We start from the raw sequence: 24,154 nt of genomic DNA on the forward strand, positions 1-24,154 counted from the left end.
GGCGAAGATCCTGGGTCCTCCAGCAAGACAACGACCCAAAGCACACAGGCCTGGTTGAAAGGGAAAAAATGGACTGTTTTAAAATGGCCAGCAATGAGTCCTGATCTCAATCCAATTGAAAATCTTTGGGTGGAGCTGAAATCTGCCATTGGCGAAAGGAACCCTGCAAATGTACAAGAGCTTGAGCATATTGCAAAAGAAGTGTGGGAGAAAATGCCACCCGAGAAGTGCAAGAAGCTTATAGATGAATATAAGAAACGTTTGGAGGCCGTCATTGCTGCCAAAGGCTGTGCAACCAAATATTAAAGAGGGGTGTCAATATTAGTGCACATGCTGGTTTTCTGTTTTGTCCTTTGGAATTAAAATATTTAAGTTGAAATGGTAATTGTCTTTGTTAAATTACTTTGGACCTGAAATTGAAAGATTCTGCTGATATAAGTTTTGAACATTTCCATTTATTTCTGAAGATATTCACTCAGCTATGCAAATCATGAAGGGGTGCCAATAATGTTAAGCAGGACTGTATTTACAGTATATTTTTTTAGCATGTTGATCTTTATTTACAAAAAGGAAATACAATTTATAATTTTACTTTATGTTTCAGTCACCCCAGTATAAATGTGTCAAATAGAAAAAGATGAGAAGCACAATAAAAAGTGAGTCACTGGAACACCACTGGGCTACGCTTCGTTGGAACGAGGAAATTGGAAGCATTAATTTTCTATTCGGCATCATCGTTATTCTTAACCAAACTTTATGCAGTGGCATTACTTGTTATCGCTTAATTTTGTGCTTGTTGTGGTGCTGGACGAGTCTCCGGAGTTAGCTCGATGTTTTAATTCTGCTGCTTGAGCCCAAAATATCAGTGAATAGACAAGTCACCTAAATTTTCTCAATTTTATGGCCTTATTTTTTATGGGAGCAGAGATTTCCATCAGTTTAGCGACCGACCAAAGGACTCATTGAGAGCGAACAGTTGGATTCTGTTTGTCAGGAAATAAAATTTAATGCTCAGAAAGGACCATTGTCTACTGCTATTTAACTGCTTTCATTAACTTTTATTTTCCATTTGTAAACATAACAGGATGTTTCAATTATTTTAAACCAGTAAATCTGCTGCAGTTTTTTTTTACAGCGTCTGTGACCTTAAGGATTCAAGATGTTTGCATTTTTTACTAGTAAGATATTAGACATTAGTTGCTCTTAAGTAGACACAAAATTATGCATTTACATTTTAAACACAGATTCAAGAGAAACAACATTAAAAAGACTCTTCCTCTCAGCAGATGAGTAAGAAAACAGTCATGAAATGTGGAGCTCTGCAAAACTTCTCCATTGTGAAGGTTAAACACCTGACTAATGTAACGGCAGAGAAAAACCCACATTGTTTGGGTTTAAAATATCATTTTGAGTATCACTTCTCGTGATCACGGGGACAGTTTTTGCCAGACATTACCACACATCTAAAAAACCACAGCTTTAGTTTGGAGGAAAGTTGTTTGTTCACCAGTGTTATCTAACATATTACGCAACAGCTATGGTTTAAAAAAAATAAAAGGATTTAAAGTCAAGCTAAAGGTTTCAAATTTCTCCTGGATGATGGGGATAATAAATGGAAACTGCTGCTTCCCTCAGATTAAATGAGCTCTAAATAGTGGTGCAGCTTGTGGTTTGATTAGAACATTCAGTATTATTGTTCTGTGAAAGCTAAAATCTTCTTTGTTTTATAGTTTGTCAGCGTTTTCCATAGATATTTTTCTTTCTTTTGCCACTTCATTTAGAGCAGTAGTTCCCAAAGTCGGGGTCAGTAGTTTAATGTGGGTCAAGAAACTAAGTGGGGGTCCTTAAATGATCTCCAGAAATCAACATACATTTAAAAATAATTGCCTATTATAATTTGCACCATTATTGTTGCAAAGAATGGCAACAGTAAGCCCAAATTAAAATCTGTGGTGTTGTAGATGTGGTTATATTTGTGGTTTTATTATCCCCGTGTTTAACGAGGTCGTAGCCATTTTTGCATATTTAAACCAGCAACAGATGGGGTCACAAGCTTTTGCCACTTTCATTTTGTTGATTGGAAGCTAAAAAGTTTGGGAACTGCTGCATTAGAGAACAGCAGTTCACATGTTTTTTACTTATTATTCGAAACCTTTTTTAGTGTCTCAAATGTATTTGTTTACTTGTGTTTGGCGTTAACGAGTACTGTAAGAACCTTAGCATTTATAGCTTCATCTGATTTGCATTGCTCATCCCCGGATGGGCTTCTTATTTACATAGAGTACCTTTTAAAATACAAACAATGAAGGCCAGGCAGTACAAAACTAAATAAGATCATCAGAAAACATAAAATTGGTGCCCCGTGATGACCATGCACCTTGTATTTCCGTTTTAATCTAAAACCTTGCCGTGCAGGGTTCAGTTTGAGTTCTGCAGGTAGAGAGTTACACTTTGTAAACTCTTGGACAGAGATCGCTTTGTTCAAGAAAGAATTTACAAAAAGCACATTTTAAAATTTTCAGTGGATGCTCCACAAGTCAGAGTTTGTGACTGAAACATAAGTTTAAGATTAGAGATTGTTGTATATGTTTTTATTCCAGTTACGTTTAGTTTCTTAAGAATGTGTCAGTGTTATAATCTGATATCTTCATGTCCGAGGGCCTTATTAATTAATTATATGTCATTAACAGTGCCCTGACGCTGCTTGTGACAAGGAAGTTACAGTAGCGTGTATTAATCTAAGTAAGTTTTGCTTTTGCAGCTTTTTTTCACCATCTTAACATGCGTTTCACATGCGGTTCACCACTTTACCATCTGTATACGTCTGAAAACTTGCACCAACACACAATGATGGCCGACCATTTATGTACAAACTTAATAAAAATTGAAGTGGGCAAAGCATTGAGCCTTGAGGGACACCTGTATCAATTTTAAGAAAAAATCAACAGATTTTGGGCACACAGTTCTCCACTTAAAAGATAGAATTCGTACAGCTGTAAACACATCTCAAAAAGGTTTTCAGCGTTAAAAGACTCAGAGAGGCAGCCATGTTTACATAATTGTTCGGATACTTGACTGTGAGGCACTCCAGTGAGCACAGACCATAGAAGATTTCCAGATTTGCAGAACGTAAACATTGACCACGAAGAAGGTCGTTATTTGGTTGATGTTAAGTTTAAGAACACAAAAAGCTAAAGCCGCAGCCTTGAAGGTGCTTTATAAGGCGCAAAAATCAAAGATGTGGATAACTGTGGACTGCGTGTTTCGGTTCCCTCCATATCAGATCTGCTGTGTTATTTTTTAACAGCTGACATCCCTGACTCAGCTGGTGATTATAACGAAACAATTATATATATCATTAAAAGAAGTTTCATTATTTTTCTCTTAAACGTAATGAAAATGATTACTTCATAGTCTTGTGTTGCTTCTGTTAGCAGAGCTGGAATTCAGGGTTTATCTAGTGAACAAAGCTGAAATTGTCTTAAGGTATTAATTAAAAAAAAAAAGCCGTATGTTGCGTTGCTGCCAGAAAACAGCTTTATCTTGACGATTTGGGCAGGCCCACATGATGTGGTTCTGTTTGACACTTTTATTGTTATTTAAAGGGAAAAAGAGACTGCAGCTATAAAGATATAGATTGTTCCTCACCTGTTGTCAGAGTAATGATTAAACAAGGGTACAAAGTCCTAAAATGAGCAAATGTTTCGTGGTTGTAAAATGCATAATTGTGTGTTCCCACCTTGTACGTGAGGTTGTGCTGGTTATCAAGTCATAAACGCAGACTTTGACACTAGTTGGGGAAGAAAATCCTGGGAAAAAAAGATTTTGAATGAGAAGGTGCATGTTTGCTTTTTTGTTGCGCCGAGCTGTTGAAGACAGAAATATACAAATGGACAGTTTAAACTCCTTTTTTTTCTGCTTCCCTTTCTTTCTCACTGTTCTCTCCTCTGCGTCTCTCTCTATTTTTTTTCCCCCTCGCTTGCAGCTGCATTGCTATAAACAGTGGAGCCACTGTGCCCTAGTTCTGAGCAGAGAGAGACGGGGATGGGGGGGGAGAAGGGAAAAGGGTGAGGCGTGGATTGAAGACTAATGAGGGGGAAACGAGGGGAAACGGAATCAAAGAGGAATTTGCCTTATCGAAACAAAGCGGAGATGGGAGAGCAGGAAAAACAGGGAGAGTTTGTGGGGGGTTTTTTGGTTTTTTTTGTGCGGTCCGCGGGTCATATGCTCCCCCTGCGATGTGGTGACATCCTCCTGCGTGAGCGCAGCGAGACACTTGCGTGCACGTGGGAGCGAGTGCGGCTGCACCGGATTCGTGTGAATTCAGCCATGACCAATACGACAAGCTGTCACACAGGGGTGTTGGCAGTCACCGCAGGTGATGAACGCGTAAACAGTCGCACCACGGTGCTGTGCATACAGCCGTCCTGCAGCAGGGCTGGGAACGACAGGAAACGTAGCTCGTTGTAACATTTCTTCTCCTGCCTATGAAGAGATAAATGGAGGAACTGTCAACTCATGACTTTGAATTGGTGGCCAATGAAATCTTTGTTACTCTAAAGAACCAAACTCTCAAGTTTGTCTGAGCTGATAGGAATATGTTGGGAAAAGCTCCTCAACATGAAAAACCATTTTATGTTTTTAGTGATAATAATGTAACCGTGAGTCTTGAATAAATACAGTAAAGTCCTCAGGGTGATATTCTCTCATGTCTCTCGCCCATCCATACATTTTCTTCTTCAAGGTTGAATCACAAAGGTAATGGGGTCCAGGACGGAAACCCAGACAACCCTCTTCCCAGCAGCACTCTCCAGCTCCTCCTGGGAGATCTCGAGGCAATCTCATGCCTGTCGGGATATCTAATCTCTCCATCGGGGAGATTGTCCATCCAACAGTTTAAAACCCAAAGGTTTTTGCTTTGGGATAAAGTAAAGAACAAGAGCACACAAAGAGCTGGAGAATGATGTCATTTTAGCTTAAATAACCAGTTTTAAAGTGGTATAAAGATGGCCTCTTATTAATCACGTCTAACAGCTGACAGTTATTGGCAGAAGCTTTATGTGTACAGGTTGTCTTCGGCTCTAATTTGGTCAGCCTTTTCAGGGAAGCTTTATTACTCGAGTCACATTCACTTGAACTCTAAAAGAATTGATTAGATTTTTGTGGTTCCTGCAGTTTTACAGTATATTGTCCACTGGGCAGTTGGCCTCAAGAATGAACCGTTTAACCATTTATTGGAGTCATCATTTTCACGTCACCTAACATATGTTTACTCCTCACTAACGCGATCAGCCGTGCCGTTCCTAAAAGATGAAACTAACAAATCAAGTCATTCAGTAGCACAGAATGACTCTGACTGGTATTCCTGTAGACCTAATTAAGATGGAACGAGACATGACATATTTCAAGTGTTTGTCAAGGTTTTTCTGCCAAGTATTAGACAAATTACCAACAAACTGACTGAAAACATGATAATTAGTTCCTTTCATCATAAAGCCCCCTAAAAAAAATCAGCTGTGTGAACTGAACTGTTTTTTTTTCCACTACTTTCCAACAGATTTTGATTGTTTATTCCACCTCTCCTTTCTGATTCCCTCAGCAGGTTCTGGATTCCCTGCCGTGAATATGATTTGGAGAGATTTCACTTTAATTTGAAGCTGCTCCGAGATTGTGGCGCTCACGTATAACCGAGTGGCATTTGTTCAAACCCCTAAGACGACTCGTTTCTCCCATCTAATAAAAGTCTCAAATTAAACTAGCATTCCTTGAAGAAATGTATACGGCTCGCCGCCTTGCATGCCAAAGTTCTACACAAAGATGTCGCACGATCTGTTAGTGCTCAGAGTATGTGTTGGGATGGACTTTCAGCTACTAACACACCAAATTTTAGCTCAGTATTTGTAAAGCTGACTGCTCTGATTGCGTTCTTGAATCAGGTTGGCTCCAGAAGTTAACCGGTTGTAGATCGGAGAGTTAAAAAAAAAAAAAAAAATCTGCTTAGTGGTTCATGAGATTTTTTTTTTTTTGCTTACAGACACAGGCAGTTACATGATCACCCGCCCTTCAATACAGCGGATGATAATGAAGGCAGCTTCGTCTTTAACGTGACTCAGCTTGTTAGAAAGTCGCCACAGCAGGAGCGTTTCGTCTGTGTTAACTGTTCAGAAATGACCTTCACTGGACATCTTTTTTTTTTTTGTCAGACTTTGCGGCACTGTATTATGAATAAAATTCAGTTACTTTTACTTCTGGAGGTGCGCCGGTGTAAACCGCATGTGGGGAAAAGAAAAGGAAAGAAAGGTTGAGGCCAAACAGCGGAGGAAAAATAGACGTGCAGCGCAGCTCGGCGAGGGGAGGAGATGCATGCAGCGCACTTTAATTCAGACTTTTTTTTTTTCCCCTCTCTCTCTCTCTCTCTCTGTGCCAAGTTCTTTCTTTGTGATGCCTCTCAGCGTTAACTCCTTAATGGTCACTGAAACAGTCAGATAATTTGTTAATGCTGTGGGTTTTTTTTTTTATGGACTTGCGAGGCGAGCAGCCAGCGACGGTCAGGTGACCCGGGCCACCGAGCAGAAAAAGAAGTCTTTGCTGAGCTCCGACTGACTGCTTTCACCCCCCCTGAGTCACAGTCAGGCCTGATTTACTGCACACATACCCCGGAGCTGGACCTCAGGGAGTATTGGTTGCTGGTTTTGTTCTATGAAGACAAATGGAAAGAGCTGTGTCTGTTTCAATGCTCCATTCTTCAGGGCTTCATGTTTGACTCTGTCTGACTGGATCACAGCCATTGTTTCTTCTTAGCTGGACGCTGTTTAGGTTAAACATATTTTACAACCAGGATAGCTCCTCTCTTGTTTTTCATAGATTTTTCTGCACATATTAAAGCCTTGGCAGACAGTATTGAAGAACCTTAACACAGTTTATTATCAAAGATGAGGCGTGTCAGTGTGACTCTTTGATCGGACTTTTACTCAGGCGTAGCTCTTACCACAGGAACCGCATGCTGTTACAGAAAGATGTCTTGTTTGATAGAGTTTGGTTTTTTTTAAGCTCTTGTTGGTTAACTATCAGAATAGATTGTCAGATATTGTGCTGTCGCTACAGACTGGAGTTCCAACGAATCAAAATGTTTGTTTTATAAGCTTAGACTTGTATTAATACGCAGTTTTTCCAAAAGTGACACGAAATTTCAGCTGCCTGCTTTCATTTCTAAACCAGCAAGCTCTAAATGTTAAGAGGTCCTGTTCTGGAGGTTTGTCTCGAATGAAATAATAAAATGCATGAAATAACGTTTAAACATTTGGCATATTATTTTGGTTCTGTATGTCTTTTTTGTTGAAGTTCCTCAATTAAGCCATCAAAGACTAAAGGCAAACAGTAAGGTTTCATTTGTCTGTCCTGTTTGTGAAATATCTCATAGTTTGTTAGATAGTTTGTAATGAAACTGTAAGAAAATAATTCCCTGTGTCTTTGGAGTCTACCTGATTCAAGATGGCCACTATGGCTAAGCAAGCTTAGAAAACACAAACATGGTTAGAGCTCAGGCAACTTTATTCATATGGAGCTAATATTTGGCGTCGTGGTATGAGTGCTTACGGATCACGCAGTGGAATCAACGCTGTCTGTTAGCGAAATATCTCACTATCCACTGAATTAACTTTCATGAAAGTTTCAGAAAGCAATCATGGAGTCTAAATCTACAACTGAATAATAACTTCTGGAGTCAACTCGAATCAAGATGGCCGCCAGAGCCAAGGGGACCTTTTAAAAACTCAAAGGGGCTGTAACTCACCCAATTTTACAGACATTGAGCTCAAATTTAGCACATTAGCAGCTCAGAGTCATTCACAACACGAAGTCTGGGCACGACACCTTCCACCACATCTTTGACGCCAACTGCGTTTTCTCCGTTAGCAAAATATCTCATGAACCAGCAAACAGATTTGATTTAAACTCGGAAAGTAATCAGCGGCTGTGCGTGCACGACGCGTTAACTTTTAAAGTCAACCCAATTAAAGATGGCCAACACAGCTCATCCAGATTATCCAAAACAAAAATGGCTCTAATTTAGTCAAGTTTACAGAAACTGAGCTCATATTTGGTGTGGTAGTCGCTGAGGGTCTGATCTGTTGGGAGTGTAAATAGTTCGGCTGCCTTGGTCCAGCTGGTATTCTGTTGATGATGAGATAGCACTTTGGTATCTGCTGCTTCGATGAAGTTAGTTGGGCCAAACGTCTCGCAGGCCCGTGTCTCCCTTCAGAGACATATTATAAAGTCGCATCAAGGCCTCATATTCCTCCACCGTGTCTGTGGTTTATAAAAGATTAGTTGGTTGGGCTTCATCATCCTCCTCATATTGTTTTGAAAATCTTTGTGTGAATCAGAGCTTTGATGGTGTTTGCTGTCAGTGGGAGGAGGAGGAGGAGGAAGGGGGGGAAAGGGATTTATTGGCAATAAAACTGCCATCAATGCTCTGGATTACACGGATTTACCTGCTCCAACACACTGTATCTCATTGTTCTGGCTGAAAGGGGAGCTCGTCAGAAGTGTAATTATTTTTTCCTCCCTTTAAGAGTCCTCTGAACGAAGGTAAATGAGGTCACATCCAGACCCGGGGACATGCGCGGCGCGTTGGGTTCTCCGTCTGCCGCCTTTAAATTATTTTCTATAAAGCGGTTCGTTTTTTGATGTCGCCGCGGTTCGAGCTCAGCGCCTCGCCGAGGAGGACGGTGGGCACGGCGGGCCTATAAAGCCTCCTCCAAATGACGGATCACCGCTGAGGTTTATTGAGTTGACTTTATATCTGTAGCCAAATGCTCAATTAAATGGATTAATTTCAAGTGAATGAAAAGGGTGCTGACATTTTTTATTCACTTCCCATCGCACCATCAGGACGTGCATTCCTGTTTGCATTTTTTCATGTGAACCAGACTAACTTTGATTAAGAGGACTAATATGTAATCCTCAATAAAAAGAGAAGATTTACAAGCAGAATCTGAGAAGCTGAGAGTAAACTGTAAGATCTGAAGTGTTAAACTCTTCAGTGGACAGTGTAATGAGTCTGGAAGAGTCTCTGGTATTTCCTGAGGAAGCATCAGAAACTCCCAGCTCTTCTCCTTTTTCCTCTTCTTTGGGATCATTTCTCTTCCTCTTTCCATCTCTTCCATCAAACGCAGCCGCTCCAGTTTGTTTTTCCTTCCCCCCCTTTCTCATTTGGACCTCCATTTTGGATGCCCCTTTGTTGTGCGGATATGCTAATTCTCCTTTTCCCCTCGTATATCGTGGTCTTCCTCCTGTGTGGCTTCCTCCTCCTCCTCCTCCTCATCTGCCTCCCCTGTTATTTTTTTTTTCTTTTCCTCCCTTTTTACCACATACGCTTAATTAATGTTCTGGGTGAAGCTCAGACTTTCAGGAAATCAGCTGGAATGGGGGTAAGAAAGAAGTGAGTCATGGCTGCAGATTAGGAGGCTGGATGCAAATATTGTAGACAGGCTTATGAATCCAGTGACATAAGTGTTTAATAGGATTTCAGCTGTCCTTTTGCTGCTGCCTGCACTGTATGGGTGCTTGAGTGAGGTTACTGTCACCTGTAGCTATTATCAGCTGGAATTAAATGGTTTTGAAGCATTTTAGGAATAAAAAGCTATTCTAAAGGGTGCCTATGGTTATTTCAGACCTTAAGAGATGTGGACTTCATTGGTTATCTGAGGGGAGGAGATAATAAAGAAGAGCACCAATATGTGGCTCTAGGGTTTAAAGGTTGTTACGTACATCTAGCCCAACATGAATCCCCCAGAAGAAGACGACAGATCTGCGGCTGTGAGCGCCGATAAGCATCCTGAGATCCCAAAACTCCTCCACTGTACGCCAACCATCTGTCAGCCTTTGCTGCAGACACAACTTTCAGAGTCTTTACAGCGTTTGAAAAGACTTGGAGTTCACACCAACAGACTGGTTTCAGCAGCTTTTTGTACGTCGAATGAAAGACAGGGCATCAGGCACCGATCAGCCGCACCTGATGAGGGATCACTAAAGCAGTGGTGTCCAGTCCTGGTCCTGGAGGTCCACCATCCTGCATGTTTTAGTTGTTTCTCTGCTCTTTAGCAGGTCTTCAAGTTCTTCAGAGGCCTGTTAATCACTCAGTCACTTAAATCAAGTGTGCTGGAGCAGAGAGGCGTGTAAAACATGCAGGATAGTGGCCCTCCAGGACCAGGATTGGACACAACTGAACACATCAAACTCTTGTAGCAGCTCTCCCGAGGGCGACGGTTTAAAGGGCAAACAAACATGGACGACAGTCTGCACCGCTATCTGCTCCTCAGACACTATGTCTTGTCTCCCACCCTCTCTTTTTTTTTTCTGTTGGTAGCACGTGTTCGCAGTTGGGTTTGTAATCATTTCTTGTTACATGATTGCGTCCAGATTTCAGTTTCATTGACTGAGATTGAGGTCGGGTCGGGTCTGTTCCCCTCACTCACCAACAGATCTTTGCACCAACTAGCCCCCTGTCCTCAACTGGTGCAGACTTTGCCCATTTGGGAATCTTAGATAGAAATCTGGCAAAAACGTCATGTAGACTGTCCCCAGCTGTCCATAATCCTGGATAATGTTGGACACGGGAACGGTGTCAGAGAAAAGCGAGGTGGATGAAAAAAACACCACCTAACTGATGCAGCTGAAGACTTTCAGGGAGTGGAAGATTTTCTTTTATTAGCTCGACTGATGATCTTATGTAGAGGCAGATTTTCGCTACACAGCAATCAATAAAATGACTGAATTTGACAAATAAAACTGGTCAAATTCAGACCCAGTTTTATTATTAGTTTGTGACTTTTATTTATTTTTCATGTTTTATAGTTAATAGTTATTTACCTATGTATTATCAAATATGTTTTGATTTATTATTTATAAATTACTGTATTTATTTAGAAATCTTTATGTATTTTCTGTTTTTTATTCATTATTTTTACATTTTTGTTTACTTTCTTGTGATCATTTACTCATTCTTCATTTGTTTTATAGTTTATATTTTTATATTTATTTACCTATATATATTATCAGATATGTATTACATGTTAACTAATCAGCAGTAGTTTCACTTTAGTTTGACGTTATATTTCTTACCAGAACACATAAATCTCCTCAGCAGTAGCTTGTTTATATTCAGTCTGTTTTTTTTTTTAGCTTTGTAGCATTAATTGTAATATAAAAAAATACAACTTGCAAACACACACTACAACCGTATTTAGAACACCAAATATAGGACAAAATGCTGAAATACTGTGTGAAACTAAATGGCCACTTCACCAAACTAAGCATTTGTTGTCTGCATAAAGAACTGAATATCCCAGGGACACGAAGAGCTTTCGAAAAACATTTTTAATAAGTGAGAAAAGTCCCTGAAAAAGCCTTCATAGTTAAAAAGAAAAAAAAAAAAGAAAATTGACAAAGTACTCGAGGTTGAAGTCAAACGTGCGAAAGGAGAGGATGCTTAAAAACCAGAGAGAGAGAGAAAGAGTGAGACCTGCCAAAAAATCGGATGGAAGTCAGTTCAACCTCTTTCTGCTGCTCAAAGTTGAAGTGCCTGTCTGGTTCTCATCTCTGTAACCATGACAACACCGCCAGCAAAAAAAAAAAAAAAAGGTAGACTGAAAGAGCGAAAAAATGTTCGTATAAATGAAGTCGGGTTAGAGGAGCGAAGGTGGAGGGAGGACCAGAAGATGGAGAACGGGGGGAGGAAGAGGCAGGGTGGGAGCTTTAAGGGAAACGGGCCTGAAGGTGATGAGCCGCATGTCCAACCTCCTTGTTGCTGTGGATTCAGATTATCTGCAGTGTGAAGGCTTATGTGTCCCTGTTGGTGTGTGTGTGTGTGTGTGTGAAACAGGTACAGAGGGCGGCTTTACTGCCGTCGTTACCGGCCTTCGCTTTGTCAGGTCAAGATCGAACAGGCAGATAAATCGAGCTCCCCTCACGGAACCACGGAGCTCCGCCACAGCTGCAGCCAGAACCGACCTTTGGCAGGCGGCGACGGTGCAGCAGGGGTTGAAATTACATCTCGTGTTTCGAGGATATTTATAAAACCTTTTTCCGCTTTTAAAACCAACCAACAGTTTTCTGGTTCAGTTTCCCGAAGCGCCTCCATCCTCCGCGACGCATTCGGACGAGTTTGCGTTCCTCCCGATGACGCGGGAGACTTTATTTTTCACTGTGTGCGGCCATGTGCAATTTATACGCAACATCTGGCTGTTTAGTTTCGCAACAACCTCTAAAAAGGGGCACACGTGCGCCCTATTTTTATACTGTTGCGTCTTCCAACTTTCAGCCGCATGAGTCCGTTCTTCAGATAGCAGTTTGTTCGTAACGTTTATGCGGCTTTTTTTTTTTTTTTTTTTTCCATTCTTTATTTCCCCGGGGCCCAAAACATTTGCTGTGAGGCTCCAGAAGAATCTCCTTCCACTAACAGACAAATAGACACAAACTTCTGCGAACAGACTGCTTTTGTTTTTTTTTTTATTTTTGGTGTGTTCGTCGTTGTTTAACGTTCCATGTTTGTGTTTATGTTGCAGATTTGACTCAGAGGCCAACCCATCCCAAGCGCTCAAGTACGTGTCCTCATACCGTGTGGCTGAAGCTCGTTTCAAGCCTGATTTACTTCTGATTACATCCTCAGATCTGAAAGTGATACAACCACTCAGAAAATCCTAAAGAATGAGGGTCTGATTTTTTTCTAATCTTTGGGGATATTGTTGATTTAAAAAAAAGCATCATATAATCAAGATTTTCTTTTTTCTTTTTGTAAACAAGTGATTAGTATCCGGTACGATACTGTTCCTGCACATTTGATTTGATTTCTGACGTCCAGGTTTCAAATTGAGTTAACCTAAATGATCCGATCGTTGGTAGCCTCTGACTTGGTCGGAGCAGCTGGACAGGAAGTGATTAAGGACACTGTCCATTAGCTGTGCTGCCTGGGGTTTTATGTCCTCGTTTCTTCCAGCAAAAGACGAGTGGTTGATCCTTTTTATAGGAAATAAAACCTGAACCCTTTACCTTTTGTGCTGTTTAGGTATTTCCCTTTCATGGTTTTGTGTTTCGCTCGTGTAAATCCAGTCACAGCTTTCCCTTTGTGTTGTAAGCTGAATTACTTCCTGTCCCCCCCCCTCCGCACAGCAGGTTGGATGTAAATAAACTATAAATGATGTTGGAGGCCCTCAGAGACCCAAGGAGCTGTAATGACTTCAGCATGTGCACTTGCTGCTCAGTCACATGTTTGAGCGTTGATTGAAACCTAAAGGAGTCGCGCAGAAAAGCAATTTGAAACCGCAGATTTGTCCACACGGCTTTTAATAAACCAGTTTGTTTAGAAATGTCAGCCACAGATATTTTATTGACAGCAGGGAGGAGAAGGAAAAAAAAAAAAAAGGCCTGCGCTCAGTCTTGATTTTATGCCGTCTGGCCTCAAAAACCACCAGAAGGTTCGAAGCCTCTAAGAGCATTTCTGTCGTGGAGGGAAAATATTTGCCTGTTGGTCGCAGAGAGCAGCAGTTCGTCATCGGCAACAAGCAGAAGGTTTGGGTTTTGGTGCAAAAACTAAGCAAAGTCGGCCTCGTGTGACTGATCATTAGCGCTGAGAGCACCTCCGTCGTTCGCACTTAAATATGTGTTCAGTTCACTAAGAGAAACAAATTTAGGATAAATTGGGTTTGCTGCGGTTCTGAGAGAGAGAGAGAGAAGCCTGCTTGAACGGCAACCAGGAGAGAGTGCCTGAGAGGCAGGTAATCAAATAAGAATTCACTACAACAGCAGCAGGGGTTCGGAGAAAACACAACTCAATAAAACACGAGAGACTGCAGCCGAACATCTTGTTGGGTCCTGACTAATTGAAAGGGAAAAAAACAAAGCTGATACAATCAATGTCCTGACCAGGCTGAAGATTTGGCAAAAACAACCTGAACCCACAGTTGTACAGTGCTGAAGCTGACATGTCGTGGTGCTGATGGTGGCACCCCGCTGTGACTCGGTGACTCGTCAGTGATGGAGATCCTAACACACCTGGTGGATGAACACGCTCATATCCCCGACCACCTTGCATGCTAAAGTTTTAAACTGATGACTCTCAGCTACCACCACACCGAACGTTAGCTTAATATCTGACTGGGATGTGATGTTTTTTGTGTGTTTGCTGTGGCGGCCATCGAATGTTACAGTGGAGACGTTTGACTCCTTCATCCTTTAGATTGTAACAGATTTCTGCACCAAAATATTTGGACAGAGCAGAGGTGCAGAACTTTTTACTGGAAAAAGGGGAAAATGTGACAAGTTAGACCAAGGCCACATTGTTTGGAAACACTTCTTCGATAACAGTGGGTCAGCTACTTCAGTCTCAGACGAGCAGCAAGCGCTCTATAAATTGATTTTTGTACATTTTATGTTTTACAGTTAGACGGGCATTTCGATTTTGACACAGACGGACATTTTGAAAAATGTAGCAGAAAACGTTTTTGTTTTTTTGAGCTCCATCAGGTCTTAAAAGTCCCCACGTAGGTTTTGTCTGTTTCTTTGTTTCGATCTTCTGCTCCGGACTAATACACTTTTTTTTTTAACCTTAACAATCTTTTTCTGTGGCGTTTGCACCTCTCATTCTCGTGCGAATGGAGCTTTCAGTGAGAAAACTTCAGATTTTTGATGTTTTGTTTCTGTCGACATTACTGCCATCTACTGGTGTGGCGTGGGTGTTTTAGCATTTTAGTTGGAATTTCTTGCTTTTTTTTTATGAATGGAGATAACTTCAGTCAAATGGAAAACAAATATTAGTTTAAAAAAATACCCAGAGTAGTGTAGGAGTAGCTGCACCTTAAAGGCTGAATGATGTAGAAAAACTGATCAAAGAAGGACAGAAAGTCTCGTTTGAAACGCTGAGAATAAAAGCGGACTTCAGTGGAATTAGTTAGTTTTCCCGGGGATTTGATTCCGACCTCGGCAGACCTCCTCGTCCTCGCCGGCGAGCTCCTCTTTTTATCTGTTTACTCTGCGCTGGGTAATAAACCTCCGCTCTGCGCTCAGATAAAAACCGACCTAAGGGCTCCGGTGGGATTTTCAGTGGCGTGGAAATTTGAGCTCGAGGTTCTTCTGTCTGGTCCCAGCGATCAGATGACAAGTGTGATTATCACCGTGTGTTTTAGAGCCTCTGCAGTAATTTGTGTGTGTGTGTGTGTCAGACAGACCGGATGGTTGAGTGATTTTTTTCTTTCTATTACTTTATTTCTAAATTGCTTCGAGCAGGCTGCCTATCCTCCAGCCTGCCTCCCAACCTAAATGTATTTCTACATGAATTATTGACTTTGCGTCCATCTCAGGGCTTTTTTTTCTTTCCCTGACTGGTGCTTCGTGAACTCTCTGACCCCTCGTCTTGTTGTGCTGACCACGTGTCTGCCATTTTGTCTGCAGCACGCAGCGCGACGAAGAGTTAAATAGATTCCGTTTCTCATCACTTAAAACCAGCATTTATCGAGAGCTGCGAGACGTCTTGTTTCCTTCGCCCGTCGAACCGTCACGTCTCCCCCGTTGTCGAGGAAGCTACCTATGATTAGTGAGCGTTTTGGTTCTGTCATGTAACCTGTTATTGCCTGCTGTCATTTTGAGCGTTTCTGAGGAGGAAGCAGGCCACAGTGAAATCTCTGCAGCAGTTCGTTCGTTCCTGCTCCATATGGCGAGTCGTAATCCAGCAGGAGGTGTAAACATGTTGAGAAATCAGCTCTGTGATTACAGGTCTGAATGTTTACATGCATATGCTGGTATATTTTAGAAAATGAAGCATCTTAGTCGTAGTTTCTGTGTGTGGCCTTGAAGACGTGCTCCTGTGCTGCTAGTGGGTTAAACTCAGTTTTGTGTCCAACATTAAAGACCCTGAAGGCTCCGTCATATTCCGTACTTCGAGTCATGTTGTTGTGAGGTGTTCGTTTTCTCACAAACCTTATTTCATCCACGAGACACTCGGATCAGAACTCCCAGGAAGCTCCTCCCTCCTCCTGCAGCGTTAAAACGACTTTCTTCCCGCCGGCTCCTCAACTCCGCTGTCCTCGTACAGATTTTTGCTCCCATCACCGCAACCAGACGTGTTTATTAAACCGACTGGGACGGTACATGTCGTTTGGCATTTGCAAATATGACGGTGCACAACAATGAGCGAACGAAGGGAGCGTGTCCCGACGCCGCCTAGCTGAAGCGTACTTCCTTCCTGCCGCCACGGCCTCAAAGAGCCACCTGTGTCTCAGCGGTCTTTTTAACGTCACAGGTTTCTAAGTTCTGCTGGAACAGCTGTAAAGACGGCTGTATTTTCTAACAGCCTCCAGCTGCTTCTCAGCAGAGCAGTATAAACAAATTTACTCCATTAAAGCTCATAAACACGCCCACAACAACTTCTGACCAATCACACAACACTTGACACAAAACCCTGTGAGAAACAGTTTGACTTTGTGTCGAGAAGCGGCGGACGGAGCCGCTACGAGAATAAAAATGACGCCATTTTCATCACGCAGCCACGTGAATGAGTCGACTTTGTGACTTCTCATGGAGGATGGAAACAGCTTTAGAGTTCAGAATGATAAAGATGGGCATTTTTTCAGAAATATGAAAATAAATGACTGTCCTTAAATGCTTTAATCTAGTGGTGGAGCTATGGTTTTAAACATTTAGGTGTTGCATTGAACAAGGGGACAAGTTGTTTATTTTATTTTATTTTTTTTGTCAGTAAATTCCCTTCTTGCTGTTGGCTACAGTTATGTGCCTTAATTAGGAATAATTCTGGGATTTTAAGACCTGAACTAAATGTGTCTGACGGGTTATTTGTATCCAGAACCACAGCTTATCTGAACTCACAGCTCAGGACAACAGTGAGGTTCAAATCTCCTGCTTTTGGTTTTTAATAGAAGCAGGATCTGAAAGAAAACCCGTGAAACAACAGATCCCAATCCCGGCGAGGAAAAGAAAAACAAAACATCCCTCCACTTGTTAAAAAGACACGGCGCTGCGGGTGTTGTGCTCGGTTGTCCTTTTGTTGCACCGAGGCTGGAGAGGCGCCGCGCACCAGCCGCCGAGTAAAGCATCGCCTCTGAAAGCTTTTCTCTGTTCAGAGTGCCATCGTGGCGGTTTATGTAACAACATGGCCTCCTGGTCGTCTTTGCCTGATGTGACTTCTTTCCACTCAACTCCCGAAAACTCTTAAAACCTGCCGGCTGCAGCCGTGTTTGACGAAACCCAACCATAACCCGCCGCTTAGACCCGAATCTTATTCAACAGAATTAGAAGGCTAATAAAAAATAATCTGAACCTAAGCATTTAGTGCCTTGCCTCTACCAGCTGGGTGTCTCTGATCACTCGACCCGAGAGGTTTTTAGGTCCCCGCTCGTTTATTTACGATATTTACGGTGATATTTGTGCTTCTGTAATCTTGACAGAAGATCAGTCTCGACTCTCATCACGCTCATATTCACACCTCATTGAGATTATCGTACTTCCTTTTTCTAAAACAGAACTAAAAGTTGTCTTTTTTTGTCTCCGTCTCCATATAACCTCTGTCTGGTAATAGCAGCACCTGTGCAGTGATTTGGACTAATTCTCATTAACGGTTTGATTTATTTCTTTAGAATATATCATAGATGAATATATTTGACCAACCGTTTGGCGCCGCTTTTCATGCAAGCTCGGCGTTTCTGATTCAGAGGGGTCTCGTTTTTGACCTAAATACTAAAAATGATGCATTGAAAAGAGGAAATTAGAACCTCCAGCTAACATTCAGCGCTCTCTCGTTTTGTACCTTTGTTGTGTTTTGGGGGTAGATTTTAAAGTACGGCTGTTTCGAACTGGAAAATGTTTGAAGAGAGTTTTCATCTAATGTAAAGTAATTTACATTAAATAAATGGTAGCAACTTTTATGTAGTTAAGTAAATCTGTAAATGGACATAAAGAAGCTTCTTTTGGTGTCCTCCTGCCAGGAATTCATTTTTTGTTAAAAAAAAAAAAAGCTTGAAAGATCGTTTTAAAAACACGTTTTTCTATTGATCCGTGGGTAACTGTGTGTGATCGTTGCTCTGTACCGCCGGCGGGAAGGAAAAGTTGAGCTGAGGCTGTTCTCCTTCATGTTGGATCAACAAGATGTTGGTTTAGCTCTGCAGATGTGATGATTTCCCCCTTTTTTTTTTTGTCCTGAGTTGCTCTTCCCAGAGAAACGTTCTCCTCGTTTCAGACGTGCCCGGCGTGACTCCAGGCACAGTTCCTGTCAAAACATTCAGTAACCCGGGAGCTTTTATTGGCTGAGACCTGAGCTGCTCGCTTTCCTGAAGTTTGTCCTGTTTGAGGGTTAGGACAGGACACGTGAAAAATGGTCAAATACACCTCCCGGTTGTCCTGCTTCACCTTCATCTAACTACAGCTGGACATATTCGGGGATGTACGATGAACCAAGTGAATTGGTATTGATATTAAAGCCTTTCCTGTGGTTTCTGAATAAACCAGACTTTACTGAAGTATCAACCGCCACCGAAAGGTGGGCGATGATGTTTTTGCACGTCTTTGCATGTATGTGTGTTTGTTTATTTAAATCCCAGACGAGTTTCAGTGAAACTTGCAGAGAGGAGTCGGTGGATGTACATCCATGATCCATGATTCAAGATGGCCACTATAGCCAACTGAGTGGCTGATTCTTTCCGGGAGTTTAAGGCCTTTAATTGTTTCATGCAGGCTTTGTTAAACTAATAAAACTGTGGCTTTTGTGGAGAAAAAAATGTCTGTTCAGTTCTCTTCTGATTCTGTCCCACAGATCTTGTTTTTTCCGTTCCTCTGGTGTGAACTTTTAATTTTCCGGAGGTTTATTTTGTCCGTGGTTTGATCGGTTCGTTAGGTTCTGCCAGTGTTGGCGCTGCTGGTCCTGATTCTTGTGGCAGCTGATTCCGTCACTGTTTGTTGTTGGGATCAATGAGATGAAGATTCCTGACGTGAATTCAGATTTCCCATCATTTGAGTTTGTGTCAAAGCCTTTTTTAATCATATCTTTTTTTTGATATGTTTTCCTTCTTCAGGTGGGCGTCGCCGCTCTGAGCCCGACGAGGCGGAGCTCCTGAGGGTCAGCAAGCGATTGGTTGAGGACGCCGTCAATCGCGCCTTGCAACAGTACAAACAGGAAACACTTCAAAACGGGGGCGGGCCCAACGCGGCGGCGCAGCCCCCCGGACGCACCGAGGACACCTCCACAAAGACGGACACTACAGCCAACTCCTCCACAGACAACAGGAAGTGACATCATCAGGGGGAGACGCACGGACTGGGGAAAAAAAAACAAAAAACAACCCCAGCAGCCCAGAAACCATCAGCCAGGCCTGGCGGACCAGGAGGGAAGTCTGTAAGATCGGCGAGCAGAGCCGGGATCAGCCAACCAGTCGGCCCAGTTCGCCCAGCAGCTAACCCAGCTCCACCCGAGCCGAAGGAAGCGCTTCTCACCAGACCATGGAGCTTGACGTCAGGCCGCTGACTCCGCCGTGAGCGACAGGACAGCAAACTGCCCGTTTAGAATAAAGCCGAATATATTTTGTAGAAAGTCTGGTTTCCCGCCAGCTGCACTCGAGGAATCTTTAATAACTAACTTTAGGTGTTTTCACCTCCGTTTGAGGCTCATTTGTTTCTCCTTCCTCAGAGTCACTTCTGTTCTTATGGGTTTGACCGTTTTAACCGACTGGATTCTTCCAAGTTCTGGTCTGAGTGGCTTTTAGTTCATATCTGATAAAGATTTCCTTTTTTTTCTTTTTTTAAACTTCCAGCTTTTTATCGCACGCGGCAGATGTCTGTCAGAGTTCCTGATAAAGCAGGTTGATCCCCCCTCCCCCCTCCCCCTCCCTCAGCCGAGCTTTAGCTGTTCCTTTAACGAAGTTTGGCCCTCCCTGAGACAATCAGTCCGAGGTAAAAAGCACTCTTTCAGTCGGCGCTTCAGAATAATTCCTCTCCACGAAAACGAACAATAAATGTACGCGAGCTGGGGCAGCCAGGCGGGGATAAGAGTCACCGAGAACTTGAGCTGTGCCAAAACTGACACACGAGTTTGTTTTATCACCTTCCTGCGTGTCGGATGTGCTGTTTTGTTTTAATATTGTTGCTTTACAAACCATCTGACCCAAACGTCTTTTTTTTTTTTCCTTTTAGTGATTAATTTGTCATTTAGATTCAGAGATAAAGTTTGGAAGTAGTCAAACTGTTTGAGGTTTAGTGTTTTTTTGTTTTCTTTTTGGAAGTATTTATTCTGACCTGAGAAGCTTTGGTTCTGTGACGTACGAGGGGCTGAGGCGAAGCCGTGATTCAGGAGTTAAACTCAGAAAATCGCCGGTTTTCAGCTGAGATCCCTCTTAAGTTCAACATCTTCCTGTTTTTTTTTTCTTTTGTTTTGTTTTTTATAAACATATGTGCATTGTTTACCTATTCATGATTCATGCCAAACAGAAATAATTGCACATTATGTTGAAAATTAAGAAATATTTTCTTTTTTTTTCCGTTTGTTTAAGTCTTAGAGATGAGGTTGTCAACTAATGGGGAAAATAATAATATAAATGTTATTATTTTGTTATTTTTTTAACTGTTTATTTGCTTTGCTGTGAAAACAGATTGAACTCCCAGTTAGTAAAATATGATTTTACGTAAAGAAGGAAAAAACAAATCAGGACGTTTGAGCGAGAGAGAAAAGATTTCCGTTTTATATTTCTAAAGATCCTAAAAGCACAACTTTTATTTGTTGGTTTGTATTTAACAATGATCAGAACTCAGAGTACGTGCTGTCAGATCAACTCACCTGTGCTGCAAGCGGCCTTCCGTCACTGATTCCTGTTTTGTCGTTAACGTGCTCGGCGTGACGATGCACAGGTGACATTTTTAGCTGTTGGAGGGGGCGGCGATAAAAACCTGCCCTCACTTCGGGGATTTGCCGAGGTCTCCTAAATGTCAACCTGTCGCTCAAGTTTTGGATTCTTGTGCTTAACGCTGAAAGAGAAAAAAAAAACAAAAAACAAATGTCCACCATAAGACGGCATTTTGTGTTCGGAGCCTGTGAGACCCGTTAAGAAGCGTCACTCAAACGGCACATAATTCTGCCTTAAGGTGGATTTAAAGACTTTTCAGTTTGATCTTTTACTGTCACCAGATCCTTAATCTCCATGAAAAATCCCCTTTAATCCACAGTTTGTCCTGTTGGCCTGTGTGTGTTTAGTCTCTGGAAGTCCATGAGTGTGTGTGTGTGTGTGTTTTCCTCACCGTCTCCACGAGATCTTTGATTAGAGCGAAACTCTGTTTTCTCGGTAAGTCACGGCAGCGTTTGAAGCTGGCTGTCGGAGCCTTCCCTGTTCGTCCTTCCACGTGTCTCTCCACATGTATGCCGCGGCGTGCGGGCGTGACCTTTGTACGGCGTGTTGTAGAGCCCATTCTGCCGTGTTTGAACAATAAAAACAGGATATGAGAAACAAAAACCAGTGCTCGTCGTCTCTGTGTTCTGGGAAACAAAATCCCGAGGTGCTGGAAAAGCATCGTGTCGGCTGTTTACAAACAAGCTTTTTATTTTTAGCAGGCCGTGTGCATTTGTGTCCGAACAGCCCGTGCCGTACTTCGCTGTTAAGGGCGTTACTAAATATAAATCCACATTTACACTTCATGTTCACCCACACGTGTTGGCTGAGGAAAGAGAAGGGAAGACAGAAAAACACTCTATGAATGTAAACATCTTCAAGTTGATATGCGTTCAGTGCAATGTGAGGAAAAAATCTATTACTATAAATTCAGGGAAAAACAAACACCTCAAACGAGAATAAAGGGTTAGTTCAGACGTTCTGAAGTGGGATTCTTTGCAAAGGTTAAAGAATATCTTACCTGCTGTAGATAGCTCTATAAACAACCTCAGTTTTAAGATTTAAAGTTGATTTTTGACCAGATCGACAACACATCCTATAAACCTTTCAGTGCTGTCAGTTTTACATTACACTGTTATTTACACAGAATCTTATGCCTATTTGCAAGCAGCAGCAGCAGCTAGCTGTGGCACCTCTGACGCAGCCTGGAACATCTCCTGCAGGAACATCCTCATATTTTAGCCAGAGTAATCGTGGTACGTGAAGAAGGTGGGGGTAACTAATAAGGTTAAAAACAACTAACTGGCAACCCAGCTGTGGGTCAAATGTGAGCCAGACTTGGGTAGTTTTAACCCAGTTTGAGACATTTTACTGGGTTAAGTTTTAAACCTAAAGGATGGGTTAAAACAACTAATTTGTTAAAGTAACGTTGACTTAAAAAAAAAAAGAACAATCCAAAGTCTGCTTCATTAGATAAATACAACTTGGGTTGGGGCTAGCTAGGTGGTGCTAACCGCTATTAGAGCCAGCTAGCTAGGACCAACAACTAAACTAGTTGTTACCAAAGCCGGTAAGGTTACCCATCGTACAAGTTGTTTTTACCGTCAAACAGAGGTCCGGTTCAGTCCGGTGCCATTCAGGTCGACTTCTGACCTAAAATGGCCGACTGCGAAGAATGACACGGTTCGTCTCCGACCCAGCTCGACCTTTGACCCGACAGCTTTAACCCAGCAACCTGGCAGTTTTTAGTGTGAGTGAACTGCCGTGAAACATGAGTCCATTCATGTCTTGGTCTCTCTCTCTCTCTCTCTCAGACTAGCCATTAGCTCGTCAGTCCCGTCAGAGTCGATCTCAGCTTCCTCGAACTGAGCTCGTTCAGAGAGCCATCCACGACAGGTAGGACGTTTACAGAAAGTGTAAGAAGGCCCCAGCGGCAGCAAGAGAAGGGGAAACGCTGGTTTTGAAATGAGCGGTGAACCCAACAGGCTCATTTCACTCGTCGACGTCCAGAAATCCTTCATTTCCAGTTTGGAACGAGCTCAGCAGGACCGCTAATTAGGCTGCGATCTCATCAGCCAGGAGCGTTCCTTCCTCTGGGCTGGTTTTATAACAAGTCGGAGCGTTTTCAAACAGCGTACAGGGATGGAGATGCTTCGTCCGAGTCCTGCAGCAGGACAGGAATCAGTGATATACCAGAGGACTCCTGGCGGTTTACACAGAACAGGAGTCTTCCATTTCCTGACATTTAAAGCAGACACCGTGAATCTGCTCAGACAGGAGGTGAACGCGCACGAGTAAAGGACAGAGCTGGGCGTGTTCGCGTCTTTACGCAGCTCTCCTCTGTCTCATCAAGATCCCCTTTAGAGAAAACGGAACACCGTGGCGAAATCCTCCCCAGCCTCCCTCCCGACGTGAGAAAACGTTGCCTCGCGGGGAGCGACCGTGCGTCGGCGTGATTTATGCACTGGCTGACCTATCCGTGATGTTGTGCGGCGACAGCTTCACATTCGTCGTGACTCAGCAGAACAGCTTGTGAGCGGGGACGAGAGGCCGACGATCACCTGTGCAGAACCTCAGAGATTATTCCAAATAATAATAATAATTATTATTATTATGTCTCTTTACTGAGGCAGAGAAGTCAGACTTAAAACATCAACTTCAACAGTTACCTGCATTTGAGTTGAAAAATATATGTAAATATAGGTCGGATGATCCCTTTAAATGCTTCCACAGCTGCTATATTTACTTGAGTGTGAATTATTTCTTCACTTAAAGCTTATTTTTACTCTTCAGATTACTTCCTGTGCCGTCAATGTTGCCGTTATTAGAGATAATGAACTCAGAAACACAAAACATCTAGACTCTTATGCAAATCTGCGGAACGTCCTTTAACTTAACTAAAGATTAATTAAATATAATGCTGAATATTCATGAAATGTGTCAAAAGCCCATCTGTTACTCTACAGAAAACAAAAAACGCAGGCTTTGCATACTGAAATGCGTGTTAAAGAGTGTCTGTTGTTCGCCGTCTGTTTACCCGTCTTTGAAGAGATTTAACTGGGCTTTCTATACGTGTATGGCGTTACTTTTGTGCCACCAGGTTGAGCGCGCAGTGACACTGATTTGAGAGTACAGACCGCTCAACTCTGACAAACTGCTCGCGCTCGGCTCTCTCTCCGCGCGCTCGACACTCTCTGCGCTCGCGCTCGGCTCTCTCTGCTCGCGCTCGGCTCTGACAAACCGCTCGCTCGCTCTGCTCTCTCTGCGCTCGCAACCCA

General features: G+C 42.5%; 1 protein-coding gene and 1 long non-coding RNA gene across 5 annotated transcripts in view; one reads left to right on the plus strand and one right to left on the minus strand.

Annotated features, from left to right (window-relative positions):
• Positions 1 to 21,075, plus strand: part of LOC108231861 (A-kinase anchor protein 7) — a 45,146-nt gene extending 24,071 nt beyond the window's left edge. For 2 of the 3 annotated variants that reach the window (XM_017409236.3, XM_017409239.3), the window contains exons 10-11: positions 12,567 to 12,602; positions 19,077 to 21,075. In XM_017409236.3, the coding sequence (XP_017264725.1) occupies positions 12,567 to 12,602; positions 19,077 to 19,294 (254 nt within the window). In that variant the 3' untranslated portion in view covers positions 19,295 to 21,075. The remainder of the gene's footprint in view (positions 1 to 12,566; positions 12,603 to 19,076) is intronic. The other variant, XM_017409238.3, reaches the window with a different exon arrangement.
• The window catches only part of LOC119617965, a 6,103-nt gene continuing 2,106 nt past the window's right edge, over positions 20,158 to 24,154 (minus strand). For both annotated transcript variants that reach the window (XR_005234470.1, XR_005234471.1), the window contains exon 3: positions 20,158 to 21,457. This is a non-coding gene — a long non-coding RNA (uncharacterized LOC119617965). The remainder of the gene's footprint in view (positions 21,458 to 24,154) is intronic.

This window comes from Kryptolebias marmoratus, linkage group LG19 (genome assembly GCF_001649575.2).
Source record: "Kryptolebias marmoratus isolate JLee-2015 linkage group LG19, ASM164957v2, whole genome shotgun sequence".
Classification (NCBI taxonomy): Eukaryota; Metazoa; Chordata; class Actinopteri; order Cyprinodontiformes; family Rivulidae; genus Kryptolebias; species Kryptolebias marmoratus.